The following is a 27,257-nucleotide window of genomic DNA, read 5'->3' as shown; positions in this document are numbered from 1 at the left end:
GTGTGGATCTTGGCCTCCATGAATACATTGGATTAAAGCTTGAGAAGCACTGGAATCAATCTAGCCACTTTACATTTAATAAGGTGGAGGATCAAAGAACAGTATTCTGGGCCATATTGCCTGTTTACCATTTATACACCCTGGGGGCCTGACTCCTTTCTTTAAAGATCCTATCTTCCAGGGGTGTCATTACCCGTCTCATTTTCTGTGCAGGCCGGGGAAGGTCAAACTTGATGGTTAAAGCTCTTTGTCAGCACGGTTTCACCTTTTACAGTTGCATGGATAGGAAGCCTTGACAAATCTTTGTTCTTTCAGACAATTTTCCTCCCCTCACACACCCCTCAGCTTTTTGTCAAGTACGTTTTACTTGACAAATTGACTTTTGACCACATAAGTTTATTGTCTGGTTAGACGGGAACAACAAGAGTGCAGTGATGATGTCAGAGTTTCCATGTAATTGTCATGATGTAGTGGTGCTACAAAACCAGCCATCTGGTCCGCCGTAATGCACAGTGTTTCGTCATTTTTGCTTTCTCCCCTCTGTGTCCCTTCAAATCTCCCCAGTGGTTTGTCCACCTCTTCCTGTTTAAGAACTGGGGGAACAACCGCCATTCTGGGAACACTGGTGTGGCCAGATTGGTATAGGATAGAATAGGATGGTATGATTACAGATGGCTTCAAGGTTCCTTGTTTTGTTCTGTTGGTGCCGCTCCCTTGGATGGAGGGAAGGGTATTGGTGACATAGTTGCATTTGTTGTCTTTTCATGGATACATTAATTCACAAAGAGACCCGTGTTCCTTTGCTACAACTACGTCAACACCTCCCTCTTCCAGTTCTGTTAGCATATATCTAATGGAAACCTGCAACATTTGAATAGCCCGCTATATTATCCAACATTTGAGCATGACTTCAGATTTGCATTTATGGGTCTATCATAAAACAATTACTAGAATGGCACACAATCAACCACTTTATTGCTGAATGTTTCAGGTTTAAAAGGCCTTCAGTTGGTAACAGCGTTCTCTCTCATGTCCTCAGATGATAACTGGACTGTGTGTTCCAGGGGAACCAGGGTCATCAGGGCATAGCAATGACCAGTTCACGGATCTGAACTGTTTATAAATATTTGATGGTCGATTTCATGCCCCCAAACCAGTATGCAAAAGTGGCACAAATGTGTTGTTTATTCAGCTCTCTATGTTTCCATCAGCTGACCATGTTAAACATTTATGACCCACTCACACACAGTTGGCATTTTTGTTAATGTCAGCAGACGATAGACCCCTTGGATTTAAATCAAACTACACACAACACACACACACACACACACACACACACACACACACACACACACACACACACACACACACACACACACACACACACACACACACACACACACACACACACACACACACACACACACACACACACCACACACCCAGACACATACACACAGAGCCTCATTAATACCCGCTCTAATTTGTTCTCCCTTTATGTGTTTGGGTCCTGGCCAAACCGCCCTCTCTTGGGTTTCTATGTCGACTGTTGCAAAAAAGAAATTACACTCTTTAAGGAGCGCAGTCACCCAGCAGTTGACAGGGCTGCTGGTATTTGGGGCCCCAGGCCAGCACCTTTCATCTGGGGCTTTAAGAAGAGCCTGGCGTGGTCTCTTCAAACACTCCAACCATAATGACTGAGACGAACACACACATGCACAGTGCTGACAAGTATTTTTCGCGTTCCGTAAGCCAGGGCTTTAGGAATACGGAGGCTACCTGGGACAGCCAGGGTCAGGTGTCTCTCTCTCTGTCTCGTGCTGTCATAAAGTGACCGGTCTATCGTTCAATGAATGTCATTAAATGAAAGAAAACTGATAAATGTTCAAGAGCACAGGAGGATTTTAGTACGAGTTGACAGAAGGGTTCAGGACTCACTATTGTTCTCCTGCATTGAAGCGCTCTATGTTGAACTCCTGCCGTCAACTTTCGGTTACAGAAACATCCTTTTATTTAAGACCTGGAAAAATAGTGTTGAAGTGTTAACACAACAATGTGCATGTACCTCAATTCTGTCCCGGCCCTTTCACGTGACATTCTGGGCTCTTTCCAATGGGGGGCTCCCGACAGCTTTTTCCTCTTCCTCTACCCTGAGAGTTGCGGTGGTCTGGCCTTGTTGTTATGTCTCTTGGATGTCACTCAGTAAGTGCAGAATAACTAACAGTGGTTAACCTCAGTGGGGGGATGGCATTGCGTGATGATGGGCTCAGGGTAACCCAGCCTGAAGAATGTCTTGCTGTAGAGCAAGAGGATGTTTCTCAGGCTCCCCTCTCCATACTCTTACACTGAATCCAAGTGAATGAGGTCCAGTGCATAATGTGTTTCTGTTAATGTGTATACGTGTGTGTGTGTGTGTGTGTGTGTGTGTGTGTGTGTGTGTGTGTGTGAATAGAAAGAGAAGTGAAAAGAGAGAGAGAAGGGGATAGAGGGCTGTCTGTGTGTTGTTGGTTGAGTGGGCTTTCCTGCGTGTGCGCACGATTCTGCATACGTTTCCGCATGCTGCGCACATCAACACTGACTCACACATCCACTGTCTGGGTCGGTCTCTTATTCACATATTGTGGCGTCTTTGGTCAAGAGACTCCAGACCACTGCAGGTCATTCCCCTCTCCCACTTTACAGCCGCGAGTTTGTTTGTGTGTGTGTGTGTGTGTGTGTGTGTGTGTGTGTGTGTGTCTGTCAGAAGGGCATCTCCCATCTGCTCTTCAACAGAGGATATACCATCACATTCTTCACAGCCCCAAAAGAGTAGTGGAATTACTTTGGCAGCCCACCACAGCTGCTATTATGGCAGCCCTTTAGGGTAAACACGAGATGCTCCGGCAATATTTCTAATGTTATTTGAGGCCACTTCAAAAAAAACAACAACACACAAGCACACTATATTTATATTTGTCATATATTTGTATCCGGCCTCAAAAAAAATGAGAAATATGTGAGATTTGTCTGTGTGTGTGTGTGTGTGTGTGTGTGTGTGTGTGTGTGTGTGTGTGTGTATGTGTGTATGTGTGTATGTGTGTGTGTGTGTGTGTGTGTGTGTGTGTGTGTGTGTGTGTGTGTGCGCGTGTGTTTGTGTGTGTGTTTGTTTGTGCGTTTTTATGCTCAAGTTCTGGGACATATTTAGATGACATTGTTTGTTTGCTCTCCTCAAGCCAAAGGAATGTAGTCAAAAACAAATCAGCAGAACCATCCTTTATTAATAAGAGCTATGCTTCTGATGTGGTCTATTTCACCTCAGAATGATTTACATGTAGAGGACCCTGGATATGTGGTGAATAGTTGTTGTTTCTTTTATTATATCTCTTAATGCTAGCTTTGCGTTCTTACCCAAACAGGTCAACCTGGGTTGAACCATTCCGTTTTACATTAGGTCGTAAAAAAAAACACCTGCATTGTAAAATGTTGATGGAATTCTCGTCTGTTAATATTGATAGCCTCAATTATTGTTGTATTCCTGAGGAAGAATAAATAATTAATGAATGCATGCTATTGTTATATATATATACACCCTTATTTGGGTGTATTATTTCATCTTCATTCCTGGGACGTATTCCAAAATAGATCAAAATAGTTTTTCTTGCTGTCTATTACTTCAAAGGGGATGCGTTAACCACTGACGGCAGCCATCCCGCTCGGCCCCTTTTCATTGGAAGTGTTGTGGTGGAGCAGGCGAGAGGACAAGACACTTCGGATGTAAGAGAAGAAGATTAATTGATCTCACCCGTTCTTCGAACAGTTCTTCGGTAAGTTTATTATATTAATTTTCGTCTAGTAAAGGAGCCGACAAAGAACCTAATGTCAACTTTATTTTCAAAAAGAGTGATCACGACTCGGGGGCATCATCTATACGAGCCACCTATCTTCGCTATAGGATTGTTATAGCCTAATTGATAGAGAGTGCTATTGAAATAAGAAACCGTCGACCGAATAGGCTAACGTTAATATTTATTGTATCCATGTTATTTCAGCCAAACTTATCATCCAAGTAATCGTGGCAAACCTTTTTTTTTACTTTCCCGACGTCTCTTAAGCTTATAGGTCTGCTGTTAATTTATTGATTCAGAAATGTCTAAAACCAATGATTATCTGTCTAAAACATATTATGGCGCCCTCGATCTAAATACGCCTATTGTTCGCGTGTTGTTAGTTATGGGAAAAATGTAAAGGCCTACATTTTCTCCAAATAATCGGATATTTAGTTGAATGTTTGGTTTTTCAAACTTAAATCTGTTCCGAGGTGCCTACTATAATGCTCTTCATTTTTGAGCTATTAATGATTTATGTTTTTTCTCGATAGCTCTTCACACTTCAGTGATAACAGAACCTAACTGTCGGCTGAAATTTTCAAAGAATGTCCAGAAGTTGTGATAGGCCATTGTGATTTATCCATTTCTTGGATAGCTTCCACGGCACCGACAACTCCCGTAATGATCACTCCACCGCGCCCCCTGGCGGCCGTCTGCCTGCTACTGCTGCTGGTGCCCGGCTGCCTCGGGACCCCGCAATACAACAACGGCTTCTATTACCATGATATTAGTAACGGACACGGAAATAAAGAGAGTAGGTTCAATTATTTTTATTTTTCATCGGTGAGGGTTATGGTTGGAATATAATCTTTGCAGTTAGACTTTATTTGACTCGAAAAATATATACCTGTAGGTTTCATTCATTAGTCAAGACTGAAAAGTCTAAATAAAGTGCACAAGATGTCCCCAGTTAACTCCAGAAACTCGTTTAACTAGTATAACTTGTTCTTTGTTTATTTACAACAAAAAGCCTACATTGACCTTACGTAAACCCCTGCCCTCTATAATAAAGCATTTTCCAGCTGGTTCACTCCCCTCTGTGTTGTGTTCATGTCCTCTTCTAGTCTTCTACGACGGGGTGCAGCTGCACGTGGAGTCCCAGCAGCCCCTGGTGTCCGCCATTAGGGGCAGCAGCGTCACCCTGCCCTGCCACTTCCGCTACGAGCCCGAGCTGAGCGCCCCGCGCCGGACACGCATCAAGTGGTCCTGGCTCCCCGCCAGCGATCGCTACGACGACTTGGACCCGGACACCGTCCCCAACCTCATCCGGGAGACGGAGGTGATGGTCGCCATGGGCAACCGCCACCGCAGCTACGGCGGTTTCCGGGGGCGTGTGCGCCTGCGGCGCTCGGCGCCCGGCGACATGTCGCTGGTCATCAGGGAGCTGCAGCTCAACGACACCGGCCGCTACCGCTGTGAGGTCATCGACGGCGTGGAGGACGAGAGCGTCACGGTGGACCTGGAGATGAGAGGTGGCTCTGTCTGTCTGTCTGTCTGTCTGTCTGTCTGTCTGTCTGTCTGTCTGTCTGTCTGTCTGTCTGTCTGTCTGTCTGTCTGTCTCTGTGTGTGTGTGTGTGTGTGTGTGTGTGTGTGTGTGTGTGTGTGTGTGTGTGTGTGGCGGCTTAAGGGTAACCAAGGACCTGATTCAAAATGAGCCACATTGGGCTCACTCACACCTTATGCCGCGTTTCCACTGCAGGGTGCGGAACGGATCGGATCGCAAAGGTGCGGTAGGGAGGGGGCGGTATAGCCCAGCTCAGTTCCGAGGTCGCGTTTCCACTGCCGACAGTACCCTTTGTGGTAGGCCGGATGTCAATCGCCGCGGCCGCTACGTAAACATCGTAAAAAACGTCTTCCTCCCCAAGAATGCAGACGAACGTCTCCACCTCCTTGTTCGCCCAAGCAAGCGTTTTACGCGACAAGTTAATTGTAAAGAATAATACCTCGAGGCTACTGTTTGTTTGTTTTTATCCCTGCGTCACCCGGAAGTGACGATTCTGTCGACCAATCAACGGAGGGGGGGTGTAGCTAGAATTTCACGGGACCCTTTCAGGCGTCTCGTCTCGTTTGCGGTACCCCAACGGAGGAGTCCCGAGAACGGGGCCGGAACGGGTACGGTAAAGTCCGGGTCACGCCCACTTTTGGCGGTGGAAACGCGACCCGACCCGCACCTTTGCGATCCGATCCGTTCCGCACCCTGCAGTGGAAACGCGCCATACCGCACCTTTGCAATCCGATCCGTTCCGCACCCTGCAGTGGAAACGCGGCAATATAGAGCATTATTTGGGACCATCACCATTTGGTGGTGCTGTCAAATCTGGCTCACTGTAGTGCATTATCCATAATGCACCGGGAAAGAAGTGCACAACTAATGTGCAAATATTCATACCCCATACACCAAGATACATAGCGTCCTTCCTGATCAGGTTTATTACTGACACCTTATCTAAAAGCTGTCAGCTTGTTTATCCAAGCCAGTAGACGTCATGCCTATATAGATGTCCGGTGCCCCTGCCTTACTTGTTCCTAAATAGTGTACGATTTAGTGTTCACTATAAAGGGATCAGTGAAAAAGTGATCCATTTGGAACACTGCTAATTTGTTGATATTGGTTTAATCCTGTCACCCCTCTTTAGGCGTGGTATTTCCCTACTACTCCCAGCATGGAAGATACCACTACAACTTCCTGGGGGCCCAGGCAGCATGTGAGGAGCAGGACGCTACTCTGGCGTCGTTCGAGCAGCTGTTCACGGCCTGGGAGGAGGGGCTTGACTGGTGTAATGCCGGCTGGTTGGCTGATGGCACCGTGCAGTATCCAATCACGACGCCCCGTGCGGGCTGTGGGGGCGTGGCTTTATCACCTGGATTGCGTAGCTATGGACAACGGCATCGGCTGCTTCACCGCTATGATGCCTTCTGCTTCTCTGCCTCGCTCAAGGGTCAGTAAACATGCATGATCGAGGCATATTTTCAAGCTTACGGAATAAACTATACGTGTGTTCCTAACCTCAACCTTTTTTTCATTTCAATGATTTCAATTTCTTTCCACAAATATCTTTGATAAACGACTTTAACAAATCAACTCTTTGTGTATCGGCCTCCGTTTCCATAGGGACAGTTTACTTCCTGATACACCCGTCAAACCTCACCTTCTCGGAGGCCCAGCAGGCGTGCAGGAGTGACGGCGGCCGAATCGCCACAGTGGGACAGATCTACGCCGGCTGGAGGCTGATGGGATTGGACCGCTGTGACGCCGGCTGGTTGGCTGACGGAAGTGTCCGTTACCCCATCATCAAAGCCCGGGCTAACTGCGGGACAGAGGAGCCGGGAGTGCGGAGCTTTGGATTTCCTGCACATAACAAGAAATTTGGTGTCTATTGCTACCGGTTGACCTAATCAACGGCACTCGACGATTACCCAAGAGACAAATACTACAAACCTAACCAGCAAAACCACAGAGCACTGACTTTAGCGTTTGAATTCCTGGAAGTTAGCAATAGCTGAGGTTAACTAGGTTATTGTTAGTTCTTCACTATTATCCATATTATGTTCATTGTGCAATCACAATGTGTTTCAGGCTTACTTCAAAAGGTTTAGATTCACAACGACACACATGGAAACGGCTCTGTAGAACCATCATCCCCATTGTTCATCGCCCTGTTGGCCGCTTGCCTACCATGCTAAAACAGCTGGTGCCTTCCTGCTACAGGAACTTTATGGCGAAGAAGTTCATTTATTGATCATAGAAACTGTGTTTATGTAATGCTCTGTACTGAAGTACCACTATGGAAAAGTAGGCAATTCTGAAAGTGTATCTTACTGTATTAAGTGTAATGTATTATTATGTGTTGAGAGATGTGTCAGCCAAGGGCTGTGCTACGATGCAGCAGCCTTTGTTTGATATTAACAAGGTGATATAGTAGGGGAGACGCAGGTGTAGCTCACGATGTTAATTACAGGCCTACAGTCCCATAATTATCTTATTTCGCTACACCTGGTTTCACCACTACTTTTGCACCTCTGTGATAAAGGCCTATTATAATAGCCATGAAACGTATACTACCTTTGTTTAAAGCCCTATTGTAGGATAATAGCATTTTGTAGTTATTATACCTCAACAAAGGTTGTCTATGGGGCTATGTATTTTGTATTATTTTCTACAAATGTAATGCTTTTTTTATATGTTATTGAAAATCTTGTCCTTTGTTCTGAAACAGACAGAATCCTTGTTTTTATTGAATCACTATTTCAGTGATTCAGTGAGTACAAACTACACTTTCAACAGTGGTCAGTTCAGTTTTTTTTATTGATCAGTAGGACACAGTAAGCAGGTAGTTGGGTGAAGAACTGTCAATTCCCCTCTGGACCTGGAGAAATAGATGTTAGATAATAGGAGAAGGCCGGAGGAGGGTGTAAGTAAAGAATATGACGACACAGAAAAGGGAGTTAAAGTACGGGTGAATTGGTAGTTAGGGGAAGTAACAGACTTTCCCCTAAAGTTAAGTGTACAGAACTCCATATTAATAGCTCACTCTCTACAGGTTAATTTAAATAATGGAACGCATTATAATTTCTAAACTGTGTAGCCGGACAGGTCAAAGAGAGCCCGACTCTACAAACATACATCTTCAGGAGAAAATATCAGTTTGGCTCAATCTGCAAGTGAACCATCCGCTCCACGCTCCATGCAGGTCTTCGACACTGGGAGCATTGCTTCGTGTCCAAGCAGGAATGCCACGGGGTTCAGCCCATGCGGGTGGAGAGGTGAGAGGGCCTACTTACCGGACCATACAAACGGCCAGTGTATCTGACTCACAGCCGTTCTCCAGTATACTGTACAGCAGGCCATAAACACACGCGCCCCTCTGTCTGGCCGCGTGATGCTTTTAGGTGTAGCGGGGAGAGCGACCTGCTCCGTCACACCCTCCTGACGAACAGAAGCCCCAGTGATGGGGTGGGGCGCAGGGGCCTTGGAGGCCGCGTCTTATTGACGCCCTTTGGCCAAACATGGGTGCAGCAGAGAGGTATGCAAACATTGAAGTATCCTGTCCACGCGTGAATTAATATGCCACTTAGGTACACAACTGTATACCAACGCTAACACGGTAGGAGCCTGTGCATTTTCAGGTGCAGTTGTTTTTTATGTATAATGCCGCTTTTCCACTGCATGGTACCAGCTCGACACGACTCGACTCGACTCAGCTCGCATTTTTTGCGTTTCCACCGCGAAATCATGGTATCTGGTACCTGAAGTGGCTGCTTTTTCTAGTACCGCCTCGCTCTAGGTTCCAAGCGAGCTGAGCCGATGCTAAAAGGTGACGTCACGAGAGCGACATGGCAACCATGCTGGTAACAGCCATAGCAGCGCCGCAGCCAACATATTCCACTTCTTCAACTTCTTCAACATGCCAGCTAATAATACGAACACGAATACCATCGCATCGATGTCCTCCATTGTTGTTATGTGGGTTCTGTCCATGTGTGGGTTGCGTAGGTGTTGTTTGCGTCGCGTACAAAAATACGTCACGGCCCGTTCGCGCAGCCGACCCCGCCCACGTCCAGGAGGTACTATTTGCGGTGGAAAAGGACCCGTGCTGCTACCGTGTCGAGTCGTGTCGAGTCGTGTCGAGTGGAGCTACATGTGCGGTGGAAAAGCGGCAATAATGTGTCCCATTGAATTGAGTGTCCACCCATTGAGTGTCCACACATTTGCCTTGTGTGTGTGCATCTTTTTCATGAAGATCCACACAAACAAGCACACACACACACACACACACACTCACACTCACACTCACACTCACACTCTCTCATTCACTCACACACACACTCACTCACTCGGACACACATACACACACTGACACTATTAAACGGGTATACATCCACAGAGGGAATCAGTTTTTGCTGCCATGTTGAGATGAAGGTAGCCACTGTCTGTTACTGTTTGCTTGGTTTCCAGGAAGAAAAAATAAATCATGTATAGGAGCCATTTCAAGTAATTACTTATTTTGGGTAATGGCGGAAAAAAATATAGAGTAAAACACGTTTTACTCTATATTTATACCCAGTATGAAAGCTTATCGTTAGGGTGAGCTTGTATGATTTCAAATAATGTCGTAACCCTGAAATCAGACCTTCAGAATTTACTGCTTTGTGGTTGTGCCCTATCAAAGACGATTAACCTTGTATTGTATAATAGCTAGGCCTACACACATTCGTTCAGATGCATGAAAGTAGGCCTACATCTTCATTTTATGGCTTCAAATCACAAAAAAACTGGAAAAAAGGAATGAATGATCACCAAGGACTATGAACGTGGATGAACTTGACCAAAAGGAGAAATCTAAGAAGGGATTATTTTTTTCAGACTTTTCTGAAGGCTTCTGTAACACACTCACAATTCAGTGAGTGATCATATATCAATAAATACAAATATATGGACTCATATATTACTCTCCATTAACACATTCACAGAGTAATCCCTTTATTTGGCATTGGTTAATCAGGCATTTGGATCACAACAGTGTATTACCAACCATGCGTGTGTGTGTGTGTGTGTGTGTGTGTGTGTGTGTGTGTGTGTGTGTGTGTGTGTGTGTGTGTGTGTGTGTGTGTGTGTGTGTGTGTGTGTGTGTGTGTGTGTGTGTGTGTGGGGGGGGTGTGGGTGTGTGGTGTGTGTGTGTGTGTGTGTGTGTGTGTGTGTGCGTGTGTGTGTGTGTGTGTGTGTGTGTGTGTGTGTGTGTGCATGTGTATCACTGCATAAGTACTCATGACAGATCACAGATCTGTCATGGAGGATGTTTCTTATATCAACACTTTGCCATCATTCACCCAAAGATGCCACCACTGTCACTCTCCCGCTCTTGTTTGCTTACTTTCAAACTCTCAGAGACATATGACTGGAAAGCAACTTGCTTAAAGCCCTGCATACCTTGTAATTCTGTGTGTTGTGTATTTGGTGTATTTCTATGCCTGTGTGTACCTGTTTTCTCAATGTGTGAGTTGTTGGAGGTCGGTCTGTAAAAGAGTTTCTAAGGCCCAATCCCATTTCTACCCCTTACCCCTTCCCCATACCCCTACCCCTTGTTTTGAAGAGGTAAGGGGAAGGGGTAAGGGGTAGAAGGGATTGGGCCTAAATACTAGATGTTATGTCTGGAGTGTGAACCCGGGTCTCTGCTTATATTTGGGTCTACTTGACCCTAAAGAGGTCATGGTCAGTTTATATACTCAGGTTTCTCATTAGCCTGCACGTCTTGCTTTCACAGCTTTTGTTGTTCTTTATGTTTCAAATGGTTTTAAATCTCAGGTTTTATAATTCCTCAAAGGGTCTTATATTAAAAAAGAAGTTAAATCTTTGCGTGCAATTCTGCTAAGCATATCTTCTCTAATCTATTGTTTTGATATCTTCTGAATATATAATTTTGGATTAAAGTTTAGAAACCAAGCATGGGCCAATTAATCCGTCAATCGCACCAACTATTTGATCAGTATAATCAGCTCAGTTAACACAGATCCTGCTGTTTTGTGTGAGTTGTACTATAAAAGGATTAACAGGTGATATAAAAGGCCTAGATATAAAGTCAAGTAGGATCCTCTCAAACACATTTTCCTTGTTGAAAACACGCTTCAAGCTGTGCCTTTGTGTGTGTTTGCCAGGGATCCAATAGGGGGCGATACAGTCCCCCAGAGAACTCCATTGGTTGCAAAGCATGGCAACTATTTGTAGTATGTTCAATTGTCCAGCGACAATATGCTTTTTTATTTTTTAACACAATTGAAGCGGACCTGGGATGAGTGTTCTTTAAATCAGTAAGGTGCGCTGAATGATTTTATTATGCTTAGCACAAAAGAAGTGACTGAAGACTCCCAAAAGTGCATGAGTGCTTACAATGGTAACCCAGGTCCCTTTGCAACCATTTTTTTTTGACATTACCTAACTAACAAATGATTCAATATTTTGGGTTGGTGTATCTATTATTTCCAGTTTAAATCAAATTTAAGGGTTCTGTATCTACTGCTATAAACACAGATGTGGAAATGTAACCAAATCTAAAATACTAAGAAACTTAATTAAAAGTAACACAATACCAAAACTATATATATATTAAAAAAAAAGGGTGCGTGTTCCTTCTGCAGGTAAACTAGTTCAAAATATCTATTGTGCTTTTATTACTTAAATTGTTGCTTTTTTGGGGGGATTTTCAATGTCACTCTGGCACTTTCACGAATGATTTCCCAATGACGTCATTCATTAAAAGAAATGTAGTACCCACTGCTGAAAATATAAGATCTATTTTTTTTTTCCAAATAAACGAACATAGGTATAGACAACTATAAATAAACTATAAATAAAGTTAATAACACATAAAATCACTATGAAAATAGACAGAGTGACATTGCAAGATCCCGAGCACCAGTCAGTTGGGACTACCATGTTCTAAATGTGCTTTCTGTGTGTTGTATGTACACAAAGGGAATGAGAGGGGGCTTTTCAATCAAGAATTGCACTGCTGTAAGTTCAAGAGGGGTCCTTCTGTGGCTCTTAGTTGTATGTCCTTTTGGGCGTTGCTCTAGAGCCTTTCTCTCTATGACCGTTGATTTGTTTTTGTCCGGCTTCTTACAGACCTTTTGTGTAGCCTGTTGCTGGCGGCTAAGAGAAAGAAAACACAGACACAACAAGGTCATAAGCATTGAAGTAAGAGTTGGTTAAGGTATGCTTAAAGTCAGCTTATGTGCCAACAATTTTGTAACACTAATATAACATTCTGCACTGACCGACTGATCCAGAAATGACATCTTTAATGGAATTCAATTGTATTTATTTGTTAAATCATCAGCCTATGTCATTTGGGGTCCATTTTAGCAATGGTTTCAAGAAGAATAAATAAAATATAACGTATCGTGTATCTTTTAGACTTCTTTCGACTCACCCTCTATGCACTCCACATGTGGCTCCTCCCACTGGCCATCGGCCATGCAGCGTATGACAGGCAGGTGGCGCTGGGTGTATCCCGCCTCACACTGGTAGCGGACTATGGAGTCCACTGGATAGCGGTCTCTGCTGTCCCCGCCCAGCGGCCTGGCGTGCTCCACCTCCGGGGGCGCCTGGCATGTGACTGACAGGTGGACAGGACGGTTACGTTAGAGGTCTACCAGGACAGTCCTACCGCAGCAGCCTTCTCCACCAGACATGTCGGAGGAGGACATTCGGAGGACTCACCTGGTCCACTCTTGCAGGTGAAGGGCAGGTGGTAATTGCAGGGGACGTCGTTCCACTTGCCGGCCTCGTGCCAGATCATGACCACGCAGTCCTCCTTAGAGTTGAAGTAGCTGTCTGGCTGGTTCGGCCTCCAGTTCTCGAAAGCCTGACGGAGCGATCGGAATGGGAACGTTAGGAAGACGGACAACACACAACTGCAAACATGCAATGATACCGGTCAAGCTGTGTGGCAGTGAAACAAATGCCGTAAAACAGCCGGGTAAAGAGGCATTCGTACTGCAATGTACCTGTTATAATCAATGGATTACACAATTAAGCTGACCCGTTTCCTGCTCATGCATCCGTATTTCTTGATGGCTAAAAGCAACTGAAATTTCTACCAAAAAAAGTTTACCAGAGGGCTGCCATCTGTCCAGCGGAACTCATTCTGTACGTCTCTGTCGTTCAGTCCAATCCACTGGTAGTCCTGGGCGTTGGCTAGCGTGCCAACATCACGACAGACACATGGAAAACATTAATCCACCATATGGTTGTTTCAAAATGGACGTGTCCAAAATTAAGCGAAATAATCAGGTGCATTCCCATCACACGCCGAAATGGCCCATACTATCGACCATTTACGCGCGCCTCAGACTACTCACAGTTGACAAACTGTTGTTCCTGCGCGGAGGTGATGCTGACCAGATGGGCGTTGAGCTCCTGACACTGCAGCTCGGCCTCGGACCAGGTGTGTCTCTCGTCAAAGTGCAGATAGCAGCTGCCCATGAACTCCAACCAGCCATCCGCGCAGCCCATCAACGCTGTCAACACACCGAAAATAGATCTGGACCTAAAGATTCACTGCATGTACATAGTTCATTTATGCATGCACGTTAAAGATTTTAAGTTAAATACATTTTACGTAAGTGTCCTGCACCCTTATATGTGCCACGCCCACATGGGTTTATAGGAAACTTTTACAAACATAAGTATGATAGTTTGTACAGAAGTACATTCATAATTATATAGATCTGTCACCGAGGATAACATTAGCACATAATACACATATATTAAACTTTTTCTTCTTCCCAAAGCTCGACCTAAAACAAGCAATTATAATAAAGCAAAACAGCAAAGCACCTCTTGCAGGACCTATAGGATCTGGGCAGGGAGAACATTTAATAAGAGGAGCTAGGTCTTATACTGATAATGTTTAAGTGGTGCCTACCATCCACGACGGCAGGTGTCTCCACCACACCAGGGGTCGCCAGTTGGACTGACGGTGCGGTATACGTCACATAAGCCTCCTCCGTTGGACCTCCGCGTGCCTCCCTCTCCTCCTCGAGCTCCTGGCCTTGCTCTGTGTGATCCGTGCTAGACTCTTGGTTCCCTGGGTGGCTCGCTGTGGATCCGGGGGCCATCTCTACAGAGAAGCCCGGAGTGGCGGTCTCCTGGTGAGGGAGTCCACTGGCGGAGAAGTGCAGGTGGCCGTCGGCCTCGCTACCGGAGCCGCCGCCACTCCCTGACCCGCTCCCCTCTCCGCTGAACTCCACCACCCCGCGGCCCTGCTCAGGCTGACGCGGCGTGGTGATCTCCATCATGCCGTCTTCAGTCAGGAGGATCACGTCGCCCTCGCCGAAGGATCCCTCCCCGGACGCCGTCCCGGAGCCCAGACCGCTGCCCGATGAACCGGAGGAGAACCCGCCAGAGGGGAGGCCGCCGGAGGGCAGAGTGCTGGGGGGAGAGCCCGACAGCTCCTGCCCCCCGGAGGTCTGTTCTGTGAGGTCCACGAGGCCTTGGTGGTCAAACGACACGTCTGGAAGCCCGGAGCCGGAGACGGAGCCGGAGCCACCGATCCCTGATCCGTCTAACCCTGAGGAGGATCCTGACCCGGACATCATTCCTGAACCGAAGCTTGATCCTGACCCGGACATGGCCCCAGATCCAGGGATGTAATCAATTGCCCCTCTGCCAAACTCCTGCTCTGTGTGTTTCTGATGTGTTTTTTCCACCCACTTTCCATCCACCATAATGATGTAGGACTCGCCACTGCTACCAATGAATTCCCCACTTCCACTCGCAGAACTTGCCGAACCAGATCCTGAAGAAAAGCCACTGAACCTGGATCCCTGCTGTCCATCTGGCCCCTCTCCTGACCCAGACCCAGATGCACCAGACCCAGTGTCCCGTCCCGAACCAGATCCCAGTCCACTGCCAGGATAGGTGATGGCACCACTTCCCTCCCTTGCCTCATGGGGTTGGCCAGATGGAGATCCTTCTCCCGATGCCATGTGTCCACTGCCACTGAAGAGGATCTGGAAGCCCGATCCGGAGCCCTCCCCACTGGCACTTGAGACACCGGAGACCCCTGTCTGATCCCCACTGCCGCTACCACTGGCACTGGAGACACCCGACTCCCCTGTCTGATCCCCACTGCCACTACCACTGGCACTGGAGACACCAGACTCCCCTGTCTGATCCCCACTGCCGCTACCACTGGCACTGGAGACACCAGACTCCCCTGTCTGATCCCCACTGCCACTACCACTGGCTGACTGCTGCTCAGATGATCCAGAGCCAGAGACATCCACGGTCGCTACAGGTAAAAGGGTAAGAATGGGTTCAATGGGTACCACTGAGGAATCAGGATGAAAATACAGACATTAAAGTGAGGATAGGTGTGAATAAGTTCTGTTGAAGATCCACTCAATTAATTTTAGTGTTGGTCCACACTTTGCAATAAGAAATCAAACGCTATTAAAAGCATGTTAAAGTATCCTACCTGTTGGAGCAATTTGGTCAGTTGTAATTTCCGTCTTGTTCATGACTTCCTCCACCACAAAGGTTGTATTCGCACTTGTCTCAGTTGTGACGGAAACAGAATCTGAAAATCACAAAACCACATGGGAGACATTTGGACAAGCAATATGAATGTATAATAATGCGGCTGGGATTAAACTGAAATTTCATTGTCTGACCAAATTATAATTTTTTTATTACTTTTGATTAGGTGTTTTTTTTATTTTTATCAATCAGATTTAATGACGTATATTATGTAGCATAATTTTTACCAGTTGGCACAGCTTTGACAACGTTGATGATTGTCATGTTGATGAGCTCGTTAATTGTCTCTTCAAAAGTCTTCTCACTGGTTTCTTCAATTTGAACTACTGGAACCCCAGCTGAAAAGAAAAATCAATTTTTTTTTAATAACACATAGTTAATGCGTTAACTTCAGTAAGGATATATTTACTGTAATTTTGTACAGATGTTTTTTTTGTCGGACAAAATTGCTTTTTTAGCAATTGGATTTCATGACATATTTGTTTTTACCAGTTGGAGCAGCTTTGTCCACAGTGATGATTGTCATGTTGATTAGCTCTTCCACCACCTCTTCAAAAATCTTATCCAAACTGGTTTTATTTTCCATCTTAAGTCCAGGAAATTCAGCTGGAAAAAACAAGTACAATTTTAAACGACCCATAGTGAAATAGGGAACTTCTGTAGAATATATTTATGGTTAAAGGGTTGGAGTTTCAATGTTCTTCAAATTCAGATTTGCCGCCCGAAAAAACTTTTGCATGTCACATTTCACCAAAGAATTCATTAAAAATTATATTTGAATACACTTGTTTAGCGAAACACAACACATTGCTCAGGGCGAAGAAGCACACACAATAAAATAAGTACCTCTGAAACAGTAGGCGTCGTAGCGAGAGTGCTCGTCGGGGAAGCCCGTCTGGTTGGGGAAGGCGTAGAGGATGTGCACCCCGGCCTGCCCGCCCCCACAGTGGGCCCTGGGGCTGGAGACGGGGTAGCGGACGCTGCGGTCCAGCAGCCAGCCGGGGCGGCACTTGTCCAGCCCCTGGTTCCAGGCGGCGTAGAGCTGGCCGGTGGTGGCCAGCGTGGTGTTGAGCTTCTCACAGTGCTGCACAGCCTCCTCGTAGGAGAAGCTGTCGTAGTCGCTGGAGTAGAACACCTTGCCTGGGAGACGGGGTTTATTTGTAAGGGGGTTTAGAAGACGAACCTACGCCTAGGCGTTCAATCGGTCGTTTAGCAGCCGCTTTTCTTCAACTCAACTCTTAACGTGAGGCTGGGAATGTTCAAAGGATACCTTCAGTGTAAAACCAACTCATTATTTCTGATTTAAGTTATCCATACTCTGGTTTTTTCTTGTGTATGATATCATCATAGTGTTTCAACCACAAAACAAAATAACCGAGTAAGTGATTAAGCGGTTCCCAGGAAAGCAAAGTGCTTTTGAAGGTTCACAGGTTCACTGCAGCCCGTATCGACCAGCTAACTAGCATTGAACCAATTGACATTGGTTAAGATTCACAGACATTCATATCTTTTGTCTGCTTGTAACCAAATCAGGAGGCGCTCGATGGAGGTGATGTCAGGGCACATGTATTTGAAACAACTAGTGTCTCACCTGGGAGGTGGTCCACGTAGCAGTAGACATCATAGAGTTCACTGGCAGTCCTCAGGCCGTACGACCTCACCCCCGGCAGGAGTTCCAGGTTACCTGCACAGTTCCCTCTGGGAGACACGATAGGGTACCTGGGCAACAGGTCAAACAAGGGACAGTGTCAGTGATGGAAACTAAGTCAATCAAAGGTACCATCAGTATTGGGTTTGATGGAACATGATTTTGGTAAATCAGATGTCACAAAGAAACACAAACACACACACACACACACACATGAGAAACCATGTATATAAGATTGTTATAGGGCAGTATAGGGAGTTGGTGTGGATATTAACTAAGATGATTGATAGGCTAAATTTGAATTTGTCCCCTTTTTAATTTCATATATAATACATCTTACATTTTGTTGATATATAGACTGCCAAGCTACAAATGTCTGGTCAGTAGTTTCAAGCCCCAATCTCAAATTTCCCATCCGGGATCAATAGTAGCATTACCTTATCTTATCTTGCAGCTGAATACTTATACAGTTGTAACCCAATAAAAAAAAGCCTGTAGGTTGCATGTGTTGTACAGACAGTTCCTCACCTGACGGTCTGGTCCCGCAGCCAGCCGGCGTCACAGTGGTGCAGGCCCTTCAGGTAGGCGGCCTGGAGCTGCCGGGGGCTGGCCACCGTGGCTCCTATGCTCTTGCACGCCAGCTGGGCCTCCGTGAAGGTCAGCGTGTAGCGGCCCGTGATGGCCCGGTAGTGGAACACAACGCCTAGGGAGGTCATGGGTTCACATCGCCACGCCAACCAATGAAGTCTGTTTAGTATATTGGCCTACTGTTACAACTACTGCTAGTATGAAGTCGACGATTTGTTTTTATACGTGTCTTAAAGGGGCTACGCGAAGAAGTTTACATGCATGAATCACTGTCACTTGCTAGATGGGATTAGGTTGTGATTTATCTTAAGAAATGTGACCTCCCCCAACTCCCTGGACTGGGAGTGAAATACTGAAGCATCTAGACTATGCTCTCCCCCAAATCATATGTACTGAATATATTTCAGATATAACAGGCCTTTTAAACTTCAAAATTAATCTTATAACACATAAAAATATTTAGTCACGTTGTCCAGTTCTTTTAAGACAGAGGCGAAAAAACATCAACAACAACAACAACGTCTTGAGCACCTTGGGGTCCCATTGGGGCATCCTCGTCAGTCAGGTGTACTCCGCGGCCGCCCGTTCCCGTTGCTACGGTAACGGGCATAGGCAGGGGGGAGAGGGTCGCCGTCTCTCCGTGGGCCTCCTGGGACGGGGCGGTGCGGCCGGGGAGCTCCACCGGCCCGGGGGTCAGGGGGATGACGCCGGGCAGCGGCGTGGTCAGCAGCGCGGGCTTCACTCCGCCGCCGCCTTCAGCTGGACACCAGACACAACCAAAGACGTGTTACTGTGTTCCTCAGTCCGGCGGGGGTTGTCTTATACACAGTTAGGACGGCTGAGGGGCCCACATCGTGCTAACGCCAGGGTGCATTGCCGCCCGGTCCCCTCTGGAGTGGGACACATACGCCTCGACCTCGCTCTCAAGGCCTCGGAGGTGTGAACTCTTCACTCGGCCTCACAAGTACTCACAAAATCGTTTCAATTCAGATGTACGTTTCTCTCCACAAACCTGTTTATTGCGATCAATGGGGGTTACTGTATAGTTAGGCCTCTTAGTTACTGTATAGTTAGGCCTCTTGGTTACTGTATAGTTAGGCCTCTTGGTTACTGTATAGTTAGGCCTCTTAGTTACTGTATAGTTAGGCCTCTTGGTTACTGTATAGTTAGGCCTCTTAGTTACTGTATAGTTAGGCCTCTTAGTTACTGTATAGTTTGTCTCTTGGTTACTGTATAGTTACCCCTCTTGGTTACTGTATAGTGACGCCTCTTAGTTACTGTATAGTTACCCCTCTTAGTTACTGTATAGTTACCCCTCTTGGTTACTGAATAGTTACGCCTCTTGGTTACTGTATAGTGATGCCTCTTGGTTACTGTATAGTTACCCCTCTTAGTTACTGTATAGTTACCCATCTTGGTTACTGTATAGTTAGGCCTCTTAGTTACTGTATAGTTACCCCTCTTGGTTACTGTATAGTTACCCCTCTTGGTTACTGTATAGTTACCCCTCTTGGTTACTGTATAGTTACCCCTCTTAGTTACTGTATAGTTACCCCTCTTGGTTACTGTATAGTTACCCCTCTTAGTTACTGTATAGTTACCCCTCTTGGTTACTGTATAGGTACCCCTCTTGGTTACTGTATAGTTACCCCTCTTGGTTACTGTATAGTTACCCCTCTTAGTTACTGTATAGTTACCCCTCTTGGTTACTGTATAGTTAGGCCTCTTAGTTACTGTATAGTTACCCCTCTTGGTTACTGTATAGTTACCCCTCTTGGTTACTGTATAGTTACCCCTCTTGGTTACTGTATAGTTACCCCTCTTGATTCTTTCCTCTACTGGGACTAACACTTACAGTTGTAGCATATGGCATCGTAGCGGGTATCAGGGTATGGGTATCCCGTCTGGTTGGGGTTCAGGTAGACGGTCCGGACCCCCAGCAGGCCCCCCCCGCACTGGGGCCGGGCCAGGTTGATGGGGTAGCGGACGCTGCGGTCTCCCAGCCAGCCGGCGCTGCACACGTCCATGCCGCCCTTCCATGCCAGGTAGAGCTCCCCTGTGGTGGCCAGGCGGGCGCCCAGCTTGCCGCACTGGTCCCCCGCCTCGTAGAAGGTGAACTTCTCCACGGAGAAGGAGTAGAAGACCCTCCCTGGGGGGAGACGGGAGGCCGTGAGGTTAGCTCATCAATAGCTTCGCTGTTCTCTGGTTGGTGCTCCATTGAACGGGCGCTTCTTCAGGTCTGTAAAGGCTTTCATAAGAGAGCGATCCATTTCTTTGGGCAGCCAAAGCACCAATTTGGCTGACTGAATCTCAAACAAATGTTTGATATATTCTACCAACATTTTTTGCAGATGCTCAATACTTGTTTCTCCGATAAGGGCTTGACTGGAGGTAAATATGCCTTTCACTCATTTACAATATGTACCAAGCTTGCTTTACCGGTAACAAAAAGTAGTGGTAGTAGGTAAATGTTTATTATAAAGAATTTTACAATACATTATAAAACATGTTAATTGTGCATCAGTTTAGAGAGTACCTGACATCTTTTCTGCAAAGCAGTACACATCGTACGTCTCGTTGACTTCTCTCACGCCATACGTTCTCACGCCTGGGAAGTCCTCCTTGTCTCCGTAGCAACCGGCCCTTGGCTCATGAATGGGGTATCTTGAGGACAACACAGCGTTGTTTATTTAAAAGCAAATCAGGCCCCCTTTTTCAGGGGCGGGAGTACCATGCAGAGAGCCTTGAGAAGATACATTTGAATGCTTTTCTTAGGCCCATTCCCATTTCTACCCCTTACCCCTTTCCCTTTCCCTTCCCCCTTCCCCCTTCCCCCTTCCCCCTTCCCCCTTCCCCCTTCCCCCTTCAAAACAAGGGTAAGGTGTAAGGGGAAGGGGTAAGGGGTAGAAATGGGATTGGGCCTTAAAGTAAAGAATAACTGTATTTTCGTTTATGTAACAGGGCAGAACGACTCAATTGCTCAATGCAACTTATTAAATGAAAACATGCAGAGTACATTGACACAAAAATTTGTTGAAAACCAGCTCATAGAGGGATTTTAGAAAACAGCTCAATGGGCACTGGCAGTAGACGTAACTCGTGATGATAAGTCTATTCCCCGCGCCCTGGTACTGAGAAGGAGCAGACCCATCATCAGAGACACCTGCATTTGTATTACGATGACGCCTCTGGGGAAAGTTGTCTGCGTTGTTGGGTCTTACCGAACAGTCTGGTCAGACAACCAGCCAGCATCGCACTGGTGGTACCCATCGTCATACGCAGCCTGCAGCTGGGCCGGGGTGGCGATGGTGGCGCTGTTCTGCACGCACGCGGCCTGGGCCTTCTCAAAGGTCAGGGTGTAGCGGGTGGAGATGGCGCGGTAGTGGAACACGATACCTGGGGAAGCAGACATTTAAATGACTCACATCCACTTCACTCGGATACAAACAACTTCACATAATTATGTTAAGCCTGCATATGATGCTATTATATGCTTACAAATAGTTATTGTGACATTTGGTGTCCCACTCAATGTTTTGTGTGTAATGGACATGGTGAGAGGGCACGTTACTATTCCAGGTCAGGACAATTAGGGTACAAAAGTACAGGACAGACGTAGAAACAACAAGAGATACCAAATTAAAACAAGAGAAATCAAAACACACACACAACATGAGCAGTACCAACGTCGCTGTAGAGGGGGCTATGTGAGCAGAAGAAGACTCCCCAGCCCCGCTGCACCCGGTGGCTCACCGGGTGCAGCGCCCTACCATATAGGCTCCGTAATGAACGCAGTGACCCGGTTAGAATCCTGCCTGTGGTCATTGGCTGCATGTCCTCCCCTCTATCTCTCATACCTTCCCCTCTATCTCACTCTATAATAAACCATAGAAATGCAAAAATAAAAAGTAACAAAAAGGAGACGGGCGGCCCACCTTGCACCTGGACGCTGACCGAGTCGTAGTTGTCCTCCAGGCCGTGCAGCACCTCGCAGCGGTAGGTGCCCGAGTCGCTGGCCCGCAGCTCCGTCACCTCGATGGTGGCGTCGGTGGACACCAGCGGGTAGTTGACCATGGTCACGCGGTCCAGGTACTCCGTGTCCACCGCCACCTTGCCCCCGGACGCCACCAGGATGGTGGTGACCTTCTTGGGAGTGACGTAGGTCCACTTGATGCGGTGTGCGAGCGGTGCCGTGGTGGGGCCGGCTCCGGGCTCCGTGGTGGCCGTGTCCTGGAAGTAGCACGGGATCACCACCTTGTCGCCCAGCAGCGGCTGCAGAGCCGTCTCCACTGGGATGCTGACGCTCAGCGTACCGTCCAGGCCTAGGCACAAAGGTATAGAAACGTTTCCATGGTGATACGTACGCATTGAGTGGAGGTCAGGATAGCGTGTGTTATCAACAATACCAATACCATGAGTGGAAACGTTCTAAACTTGGGTGGCCCACGTGGGAATCGAACCCCTAACTCTGGCAGTGTTAATGCCTTGCTTTACCAGTGGGAATCAAACCCCTAACTCTGGCAGTGTTAATGCCTTGCTTTACCAGTGGGAATCAAACCCCTAACTCTGGCAGTGTTAATGCCTTGCTTTACCAGTGGGAATCAAACCCCTGACCATGGCAGTGTTAATGCCATGCTCTACCAGTGGGAATCAAACCCCTAACTCTGGCAGTGTTAATGCCATGCTCTACCAGTGGGAATCAAACCCCTAACTCTGGCAGTGTTAATGCCTTGCTTTACCAGTGGGAATCAAACCCCTAACTCTGGCAGTGTTAATGCCATGCTCTACCAGTGGGAATCAAACCCCTAACTCTGGCAGTGTTAATGCAATGCTCTACCAGTGGGAATCAAACCCCTAACTCCGGCAGTGTTAATGCCTTGCTTTACCAGTGGGAATCAAACCCGTAACCGTGTCAGTGTAAATTATCATTCATATGGTTCAGGAAACCATTAATTATCATTAATTGTTGTCATTTGATTCCACTCTTGCTTTTTGTTTTGTTTGTTTACTATTTCCTAGTATTCATTGAAATAAGGACATTTGGACTCAAAACACATGTAATGTAATTACATTCATTTTCATGAGCAATGCCTGTCTCCCTGGATGTCTGTCTTTACACTCACCATCATGGTCTTCAAACGGGGTCGGTGTCGCCGTGATGAAGGGCAGGCAGACGCAGAGAATGAGTAGAGGAGTCATGGTGACCTGAAGAAGAGAAAGATATTCCAAAGATGAGTCCCTTCAGATCATTTTTCATCTTTTCTTCTTCCTACTAACAAGAAAGTAGGACAAACAACTCTCCATCACCCAGTACAAATTCAGAGAAACTATGAATAGACCTCAGGATAACAATGATTTCTCTACCTTTAAATACGTTAAATACTGTGTTTCATTAATGGTCTGAGAGCAGTGTGAAAGGGTGTTTTATCTTTCCGTATCACGATTTCCTGAAAAGCTTTGTAACCTGCATTGTTCTTGGTAATATATCCCTGCATGCGTGTGCCCTTAGTGTCCTGGTTCATTACGTCATGCCTGCCGCTCCAATGGAAAAAGGACATCAAAAGTTGTCATGTGGAAACAGGATGACTCCTGGCCAAATAAAAAAAATGAAAGACCCTCTGTCTCCTTTACAGAACTTTTGCTCAATGCTCAAATATATTCATTTGGGGGAAAAAAAAGCGTGGGCATCCAAGAGAAACATTACTCCTACTAAATATACTAAAACATGAATTCCCCTTTTCTATATGTTTACAAATGTACAAATGTTCGCCCCTTCCTAATCTCTCCACATAACATGGCGCTCTGAACATGCATCGAGGTGATCAACGTGTTTATTTTCTCTTCAACTCGATGACGTACAGCGCGGGCAGCATACGTTAGCGGAGCCTGCCAACACTGTTACCCTGTTGTCCGAACCAGCAGAACCAGCCCATTTCCCCACAACGTATTGACTTAGCATCTTACAGGTCTCACAGTGAGTCAGTGTGACCGTTCTGACCCCTCGTAACACCGGGGCTATAATATACATTTAAAGAGCCTGACCCACCTCACAGGCTTAGAGGTCCAAGGTTGAGCATTAATGGACCTGGACATCACAACTGCCAGGTGCAGACCACCTGTGTGTGTGTGCGTCTGTGTCTGTGTACTTGTGCGCATGTGTGTGTGTGTGTGTGTGTGTGTGTGTGTGTTTGTGTGTGTGGGGGTACTCGTTCGTGTGTCCTGCTGTCAAAGATTAACTGTTCCAATAGTGCGAAAGAAAAATCTGAATTCACAAGTTTCTATTTTATACTGGGGGAAAAGAACACTATCCTACAAAAACAGGGATGAATAGATGAGATGGATAATTGATTTCCATATTACTTTCTAATCTCTTTGCAATTGGAAGTTATTGAACAGATCCTCCTTATATTAATACTAATTTGAAATTTGAAGTTTCCAGTAGCAATGCAGCCAATCCCACTCTGCTCAGCACTTCATATTAAAGTAACAGACGATGCCCGCAAACACCTTCCATCCAAACTGTAGCTCTCTTATTGGTCACTCTCAAACCGTTTAACCGCTCAACGTCTCTCCCTTGAAATGCGTCATTTAAATGTGGGTTTCTTACTTATATACACTAGCATTGTGAACAAGCCAAGCGGGGCCAAGCCAAGCCAATCAGCCCTTTTTCACACTGGGCCCATTCAGTGAGCCAGGGGTGGCTACTGCTCCCCCCCTAGCCAAGCCACTGTGGTATGTTCCATTCACCAGTAGAGGCAAATGGGGCAATAAGGCCTTGGTCTGTTTCAGGGCAAGGTGGGGGTTTAGGGGCTGGCTTGTGGGAGTTCAACCCAGCCAAGGTAAACACAGGACGGGCATCTAGGGGGAAAGCTCCCCCCGTGCCCTCGCTCACTGTGAGCCGGCCCTCCGGACTAACTCGGCGACAGCACAGAGTGGACATTGATATGCATGCAGTGCGTACACACAACTGCGCATGCCAAATATCACTTCCCCACACACACGCACAGACGCACGCTCACATTCACACAGAGACACACACACAAACACACACACACACACACACACACACACACACACACACACACAGACACACACATTCACGACCGTTTACACATCAGTAAGGGTAGGTAGGTCACGTCCGATTCCCCAGGCAAAGTGTGTGTGTGTATGTGTGTGCGTGTGTGTGTGAACCCATGTGTGTGTGTGTGTGTGTGTGTGTGTGTGTGTGTGTGTGTGTGTGTGTGTGTGTGTGTGTAACTGTGTCTGTGTGTGTGGTTGTGTGTGTGTGTGTGTGTGTGTGTGTGTGTGTGTGTGTGTGTGTGTGTGTGTGTGTGTGTGTGTGTGTGTGTGTGTGTGTGTGTTAGTGTATGTGTATGAGAACAGATACTTGTAAAGAAAATGGGTGGAGGAGCTCAATTCATGCAGGAGTTAATAAACCTGTATTAACTCTTCCATGATCAAAGACATGCTTGTATTGAGAATGTAGACACACATGCACATGCATCTTTAACCCACATATAAGGGAACGCAGGGATTCTGCATGATTACATCCTTTACAGATACCATGAGAATAATAATTCTAATAATAAATATTTTTTGATAGCCGATCTATTTGTCAGCTGAATGAGTATTCTCATCTGCAACATTACCCATTGTTACACCACTCATAATCAGTGTAAGATGCTGAAATCCATCGAGATTCATCCCAACAGTATGAGTGTATCGATAGAAGAGTACTACAATCCACACTGGTAGAGACCGGTTATGGAAGCAAAGTAAGATTGGATGAGTCTAAACATAATTATTCATGTCATTTTTTCCTGTTACGGGATGCAATTGAATATGGGCAATGACACCAGCAATAACGTACATAAGAATACCTCTTTTGGCAAAGTATCAAAATAATTGATCAAGCATAAATATAAAGTATAAGGAAAAGTAGAATAGAATAGTAGACATGTTGAGTAACCATCTAACAAAGATCAGAAAAGAAAGCCCATAACTACAAAACACATGAACCTAGCAGAACTTCCTTATTATATTATGTCATTCCTTAAATGCTTAGCAATTCAACAACTTGCATCAGGCTACTTAAGTACCATCACACAGAACCTCATGCCCTCTTCATGTTTACAATGAGGAATCAAGTGTTGCTCAAGGCCCCTTTGACAGAACTACATGCATTAAAGTATAGACCTACCATTAATCCAGCAAAAGATCCCAGTGCCATCGACTCTGCCGGCCAAATCACTCTCTTAGCCTAGATTCTGACTGGGGGCCTCTAGCTCACGTCGATGTCAGAGAGCAGAAAGAACCTTTATTCCAGATACTCTGCAACAAGTTAGAGAGAGAGAGAGAGAGAGAGAGAGAGAGAGAGAGAGAGAGGGAGAGAGAGAGAGAGAGAGAGAGAGAGAGAGAGAGAGGGAGAGAGGGAGAGAGGGAGAGAGGGAGAGAGAGAGAGGGGGGGGGGGGGGGGGGGGGGAGATATTCAAAAGAGAGACTGAGAATATCACTGCCCAACTGAAATTCAGAGATTTTTAACATTAAAACTGAAACAGAATCAGATACAAAAAGGTCATTGATACCTATTATATTATTCTTATTCATTTGTGATTATTATGGATATCTATTGTATTCTCGCTATTCATTTTCTGATGATTAAGACACACCCATGTGAATGCCCTCTTTATGTGAATAAACACTGTGGAAAAAAAGCTTTTTCAGCCCGGTCCATTCAGCAAATTAAGGATTCATGGACATGGTCTCAGGGTTCGTTTCTGGTTGGTAAATGAGGAAAGAAAATTACAAAAAAGAAGAGTCTATGGGCTGCTTAGAGTGTGTATATCGCTAGAATGCTGGGTTATATTACCTATATGTACATAATGTTAACCCTATGTGCATTCAATTATTTATTCTGCATGTGGACTTAATCTCCTGGAGGAGCTTGCTTCAGTGTCCATTATGTGGTGAACTCAGGTTGTGAACTCTACTGCTCTGAATTCTATACGAATCCAATTGTTGAATCTAAGACGTCTGTTGTTTTAGTGTTTAGCAAACCGTTCAACCGAGTCACATTTTAAGTGCATCTCAATGTACATGCATCACAAGTCACCAC

At 46.0% G+C, this 27,257-nt stretch overlaps 2 protein-coding genes across 3 annotated transcripts; one reads left to right on the top strand and one right to left on the bottom strand.

The window, feature by feature from the left end:
* The first annotated feature begins 138 nt into the window (after positions 1-138).
* On the top strand, positions 139-8,080 carry hapln3 (hyaluronan and proteoglycan link protein 3). The gene is made up of 5 exons (XM_060061814.1): positions 139-3,803; positions 4,462-4,620; positions 4,931-5,338; positions 6,503-6,805; positions 6,979-8,080. Exons 2-5 carry the CDS (start codon positions 4,488-4,490, stop codon positions 7,260-7,262), a joined length of 1,128 nt encoding a protein of 375 aa, XP_059917797.1. The 5' UTR covers positions 139-3,803; positions 4,462-4,487; the 3' UTR covers positions 7,263-8,080.
* A 2,250-nt stretch (positions 8,081-10,330) lies between these two features.
* LOC132465058 (aggrecan core protein-like) lies at positions 10,331-26,501 on the bottom strand. Of its 2 annotated transcripts, none has more exons than XM_060061739.1 (19): positions 26,343-26,501; positions 23,266-23,347; positions 22,078-22,464; positions 21,364-21,538; positions 20,679-20,806; positions 19,998-20,291; positions 18,674-18,901; positions 18,083-18,257; positions 17,498-17,625; positions 16,753-17,046; positions 16,396-16,512; positions 16,134-16,232; positions 15,845-15,946; positions 14,291-15,658; positions 13,725-13,883; positions 13,478-13,569; positions 13,084-13,228; positions 12,794-12,979; positions 10,331-12,513 (listed from the first exon to the last, which is right to left on the bottom strand). In XM_060061739.1, the coding sequence occupies exons 1-19, from the start codon at positions 26,370-26,372 to the stop codon at positions 12,449-12,451; spliced, it is 4,254 nt and encodes a 1,417-aa protein (XP_059917722.1). In that variant the 5' UTR covers positions 26,373-26,501; the 3' UTR covers positions 10,331-12,448. The 2 variants fall into 2 exon arrangements, with proteins under 2 accessions (XP_059917722.1, XP_059917723.1); XM_060061740.1 differs by having other exon boundaries at positions 13,478-13,560.
* Between the last annotated feature and the right edge of the window lie 756 nt (positions 26,502-27,257).

The sequence above is a fragment of the Gadus macrocephalus genome, chromosome 9, assembly GCF_031168955.1.
Source record: "Gadus macrocephalus chromosome 9, ASM3116895v1".
NCBI lineage: Eukaryota > Metazoa > Chordata > Actinopteri > Gadiformes > Gadidae > Gadus > Gadus macrocephalus.
The sequence above is the reverse complement of the archived record's forward strand: the minus strand, read 5'-3'. Positions and strand labels throughout refer to the sequence as shown.

Excerpts from the sequence above, each read along its gene's own strand:
- hapln3 (XM_060061814.1), top strand. The coding sequence starts at position 4,488 with ATGATCACTCCACCGCGCCCCCTGGCGGCCGTCTGCCTGCTACTGCTG. Across the intron at positions 4,621-4,930 it reads CGGACACGGAAATAAAGAGA|TCTTCTACGACGGGGTGCAG; the intron begins GTAGGTTCAATT and ends GTCCTCTTCTAG. Across the intron at positions 5,339-6,502 it reads GGTGGACCTGGAGATGAGAG|GCGTGGTATTTCCCTACTAC; the intron begins GTGGCTCTGTCT and ends ACCCCTCTTTAG.
- LOC132465058 (XM_060061739.1), bottom strand. The coding sequence starts at position 26,372 with ATGGCACTGGGATCTTTTGCTGGATTAATG. Across the intron at positions 23,348-26,342 it reads GATCTTTTGCTGGATTAATG|GTCACCATGACTCCTCTACT; the intron begins GTAGGTCTATAC and ends TCTCTTCTTCAG. Across the intron at positions 17,626-18,082 it reads CTGCGGGACCAGACCGTCAG|GTACCCTATCGTGTCTCCCA; the intron begins GTGAGGAACTGT and ends CCTGTTGCCCAG.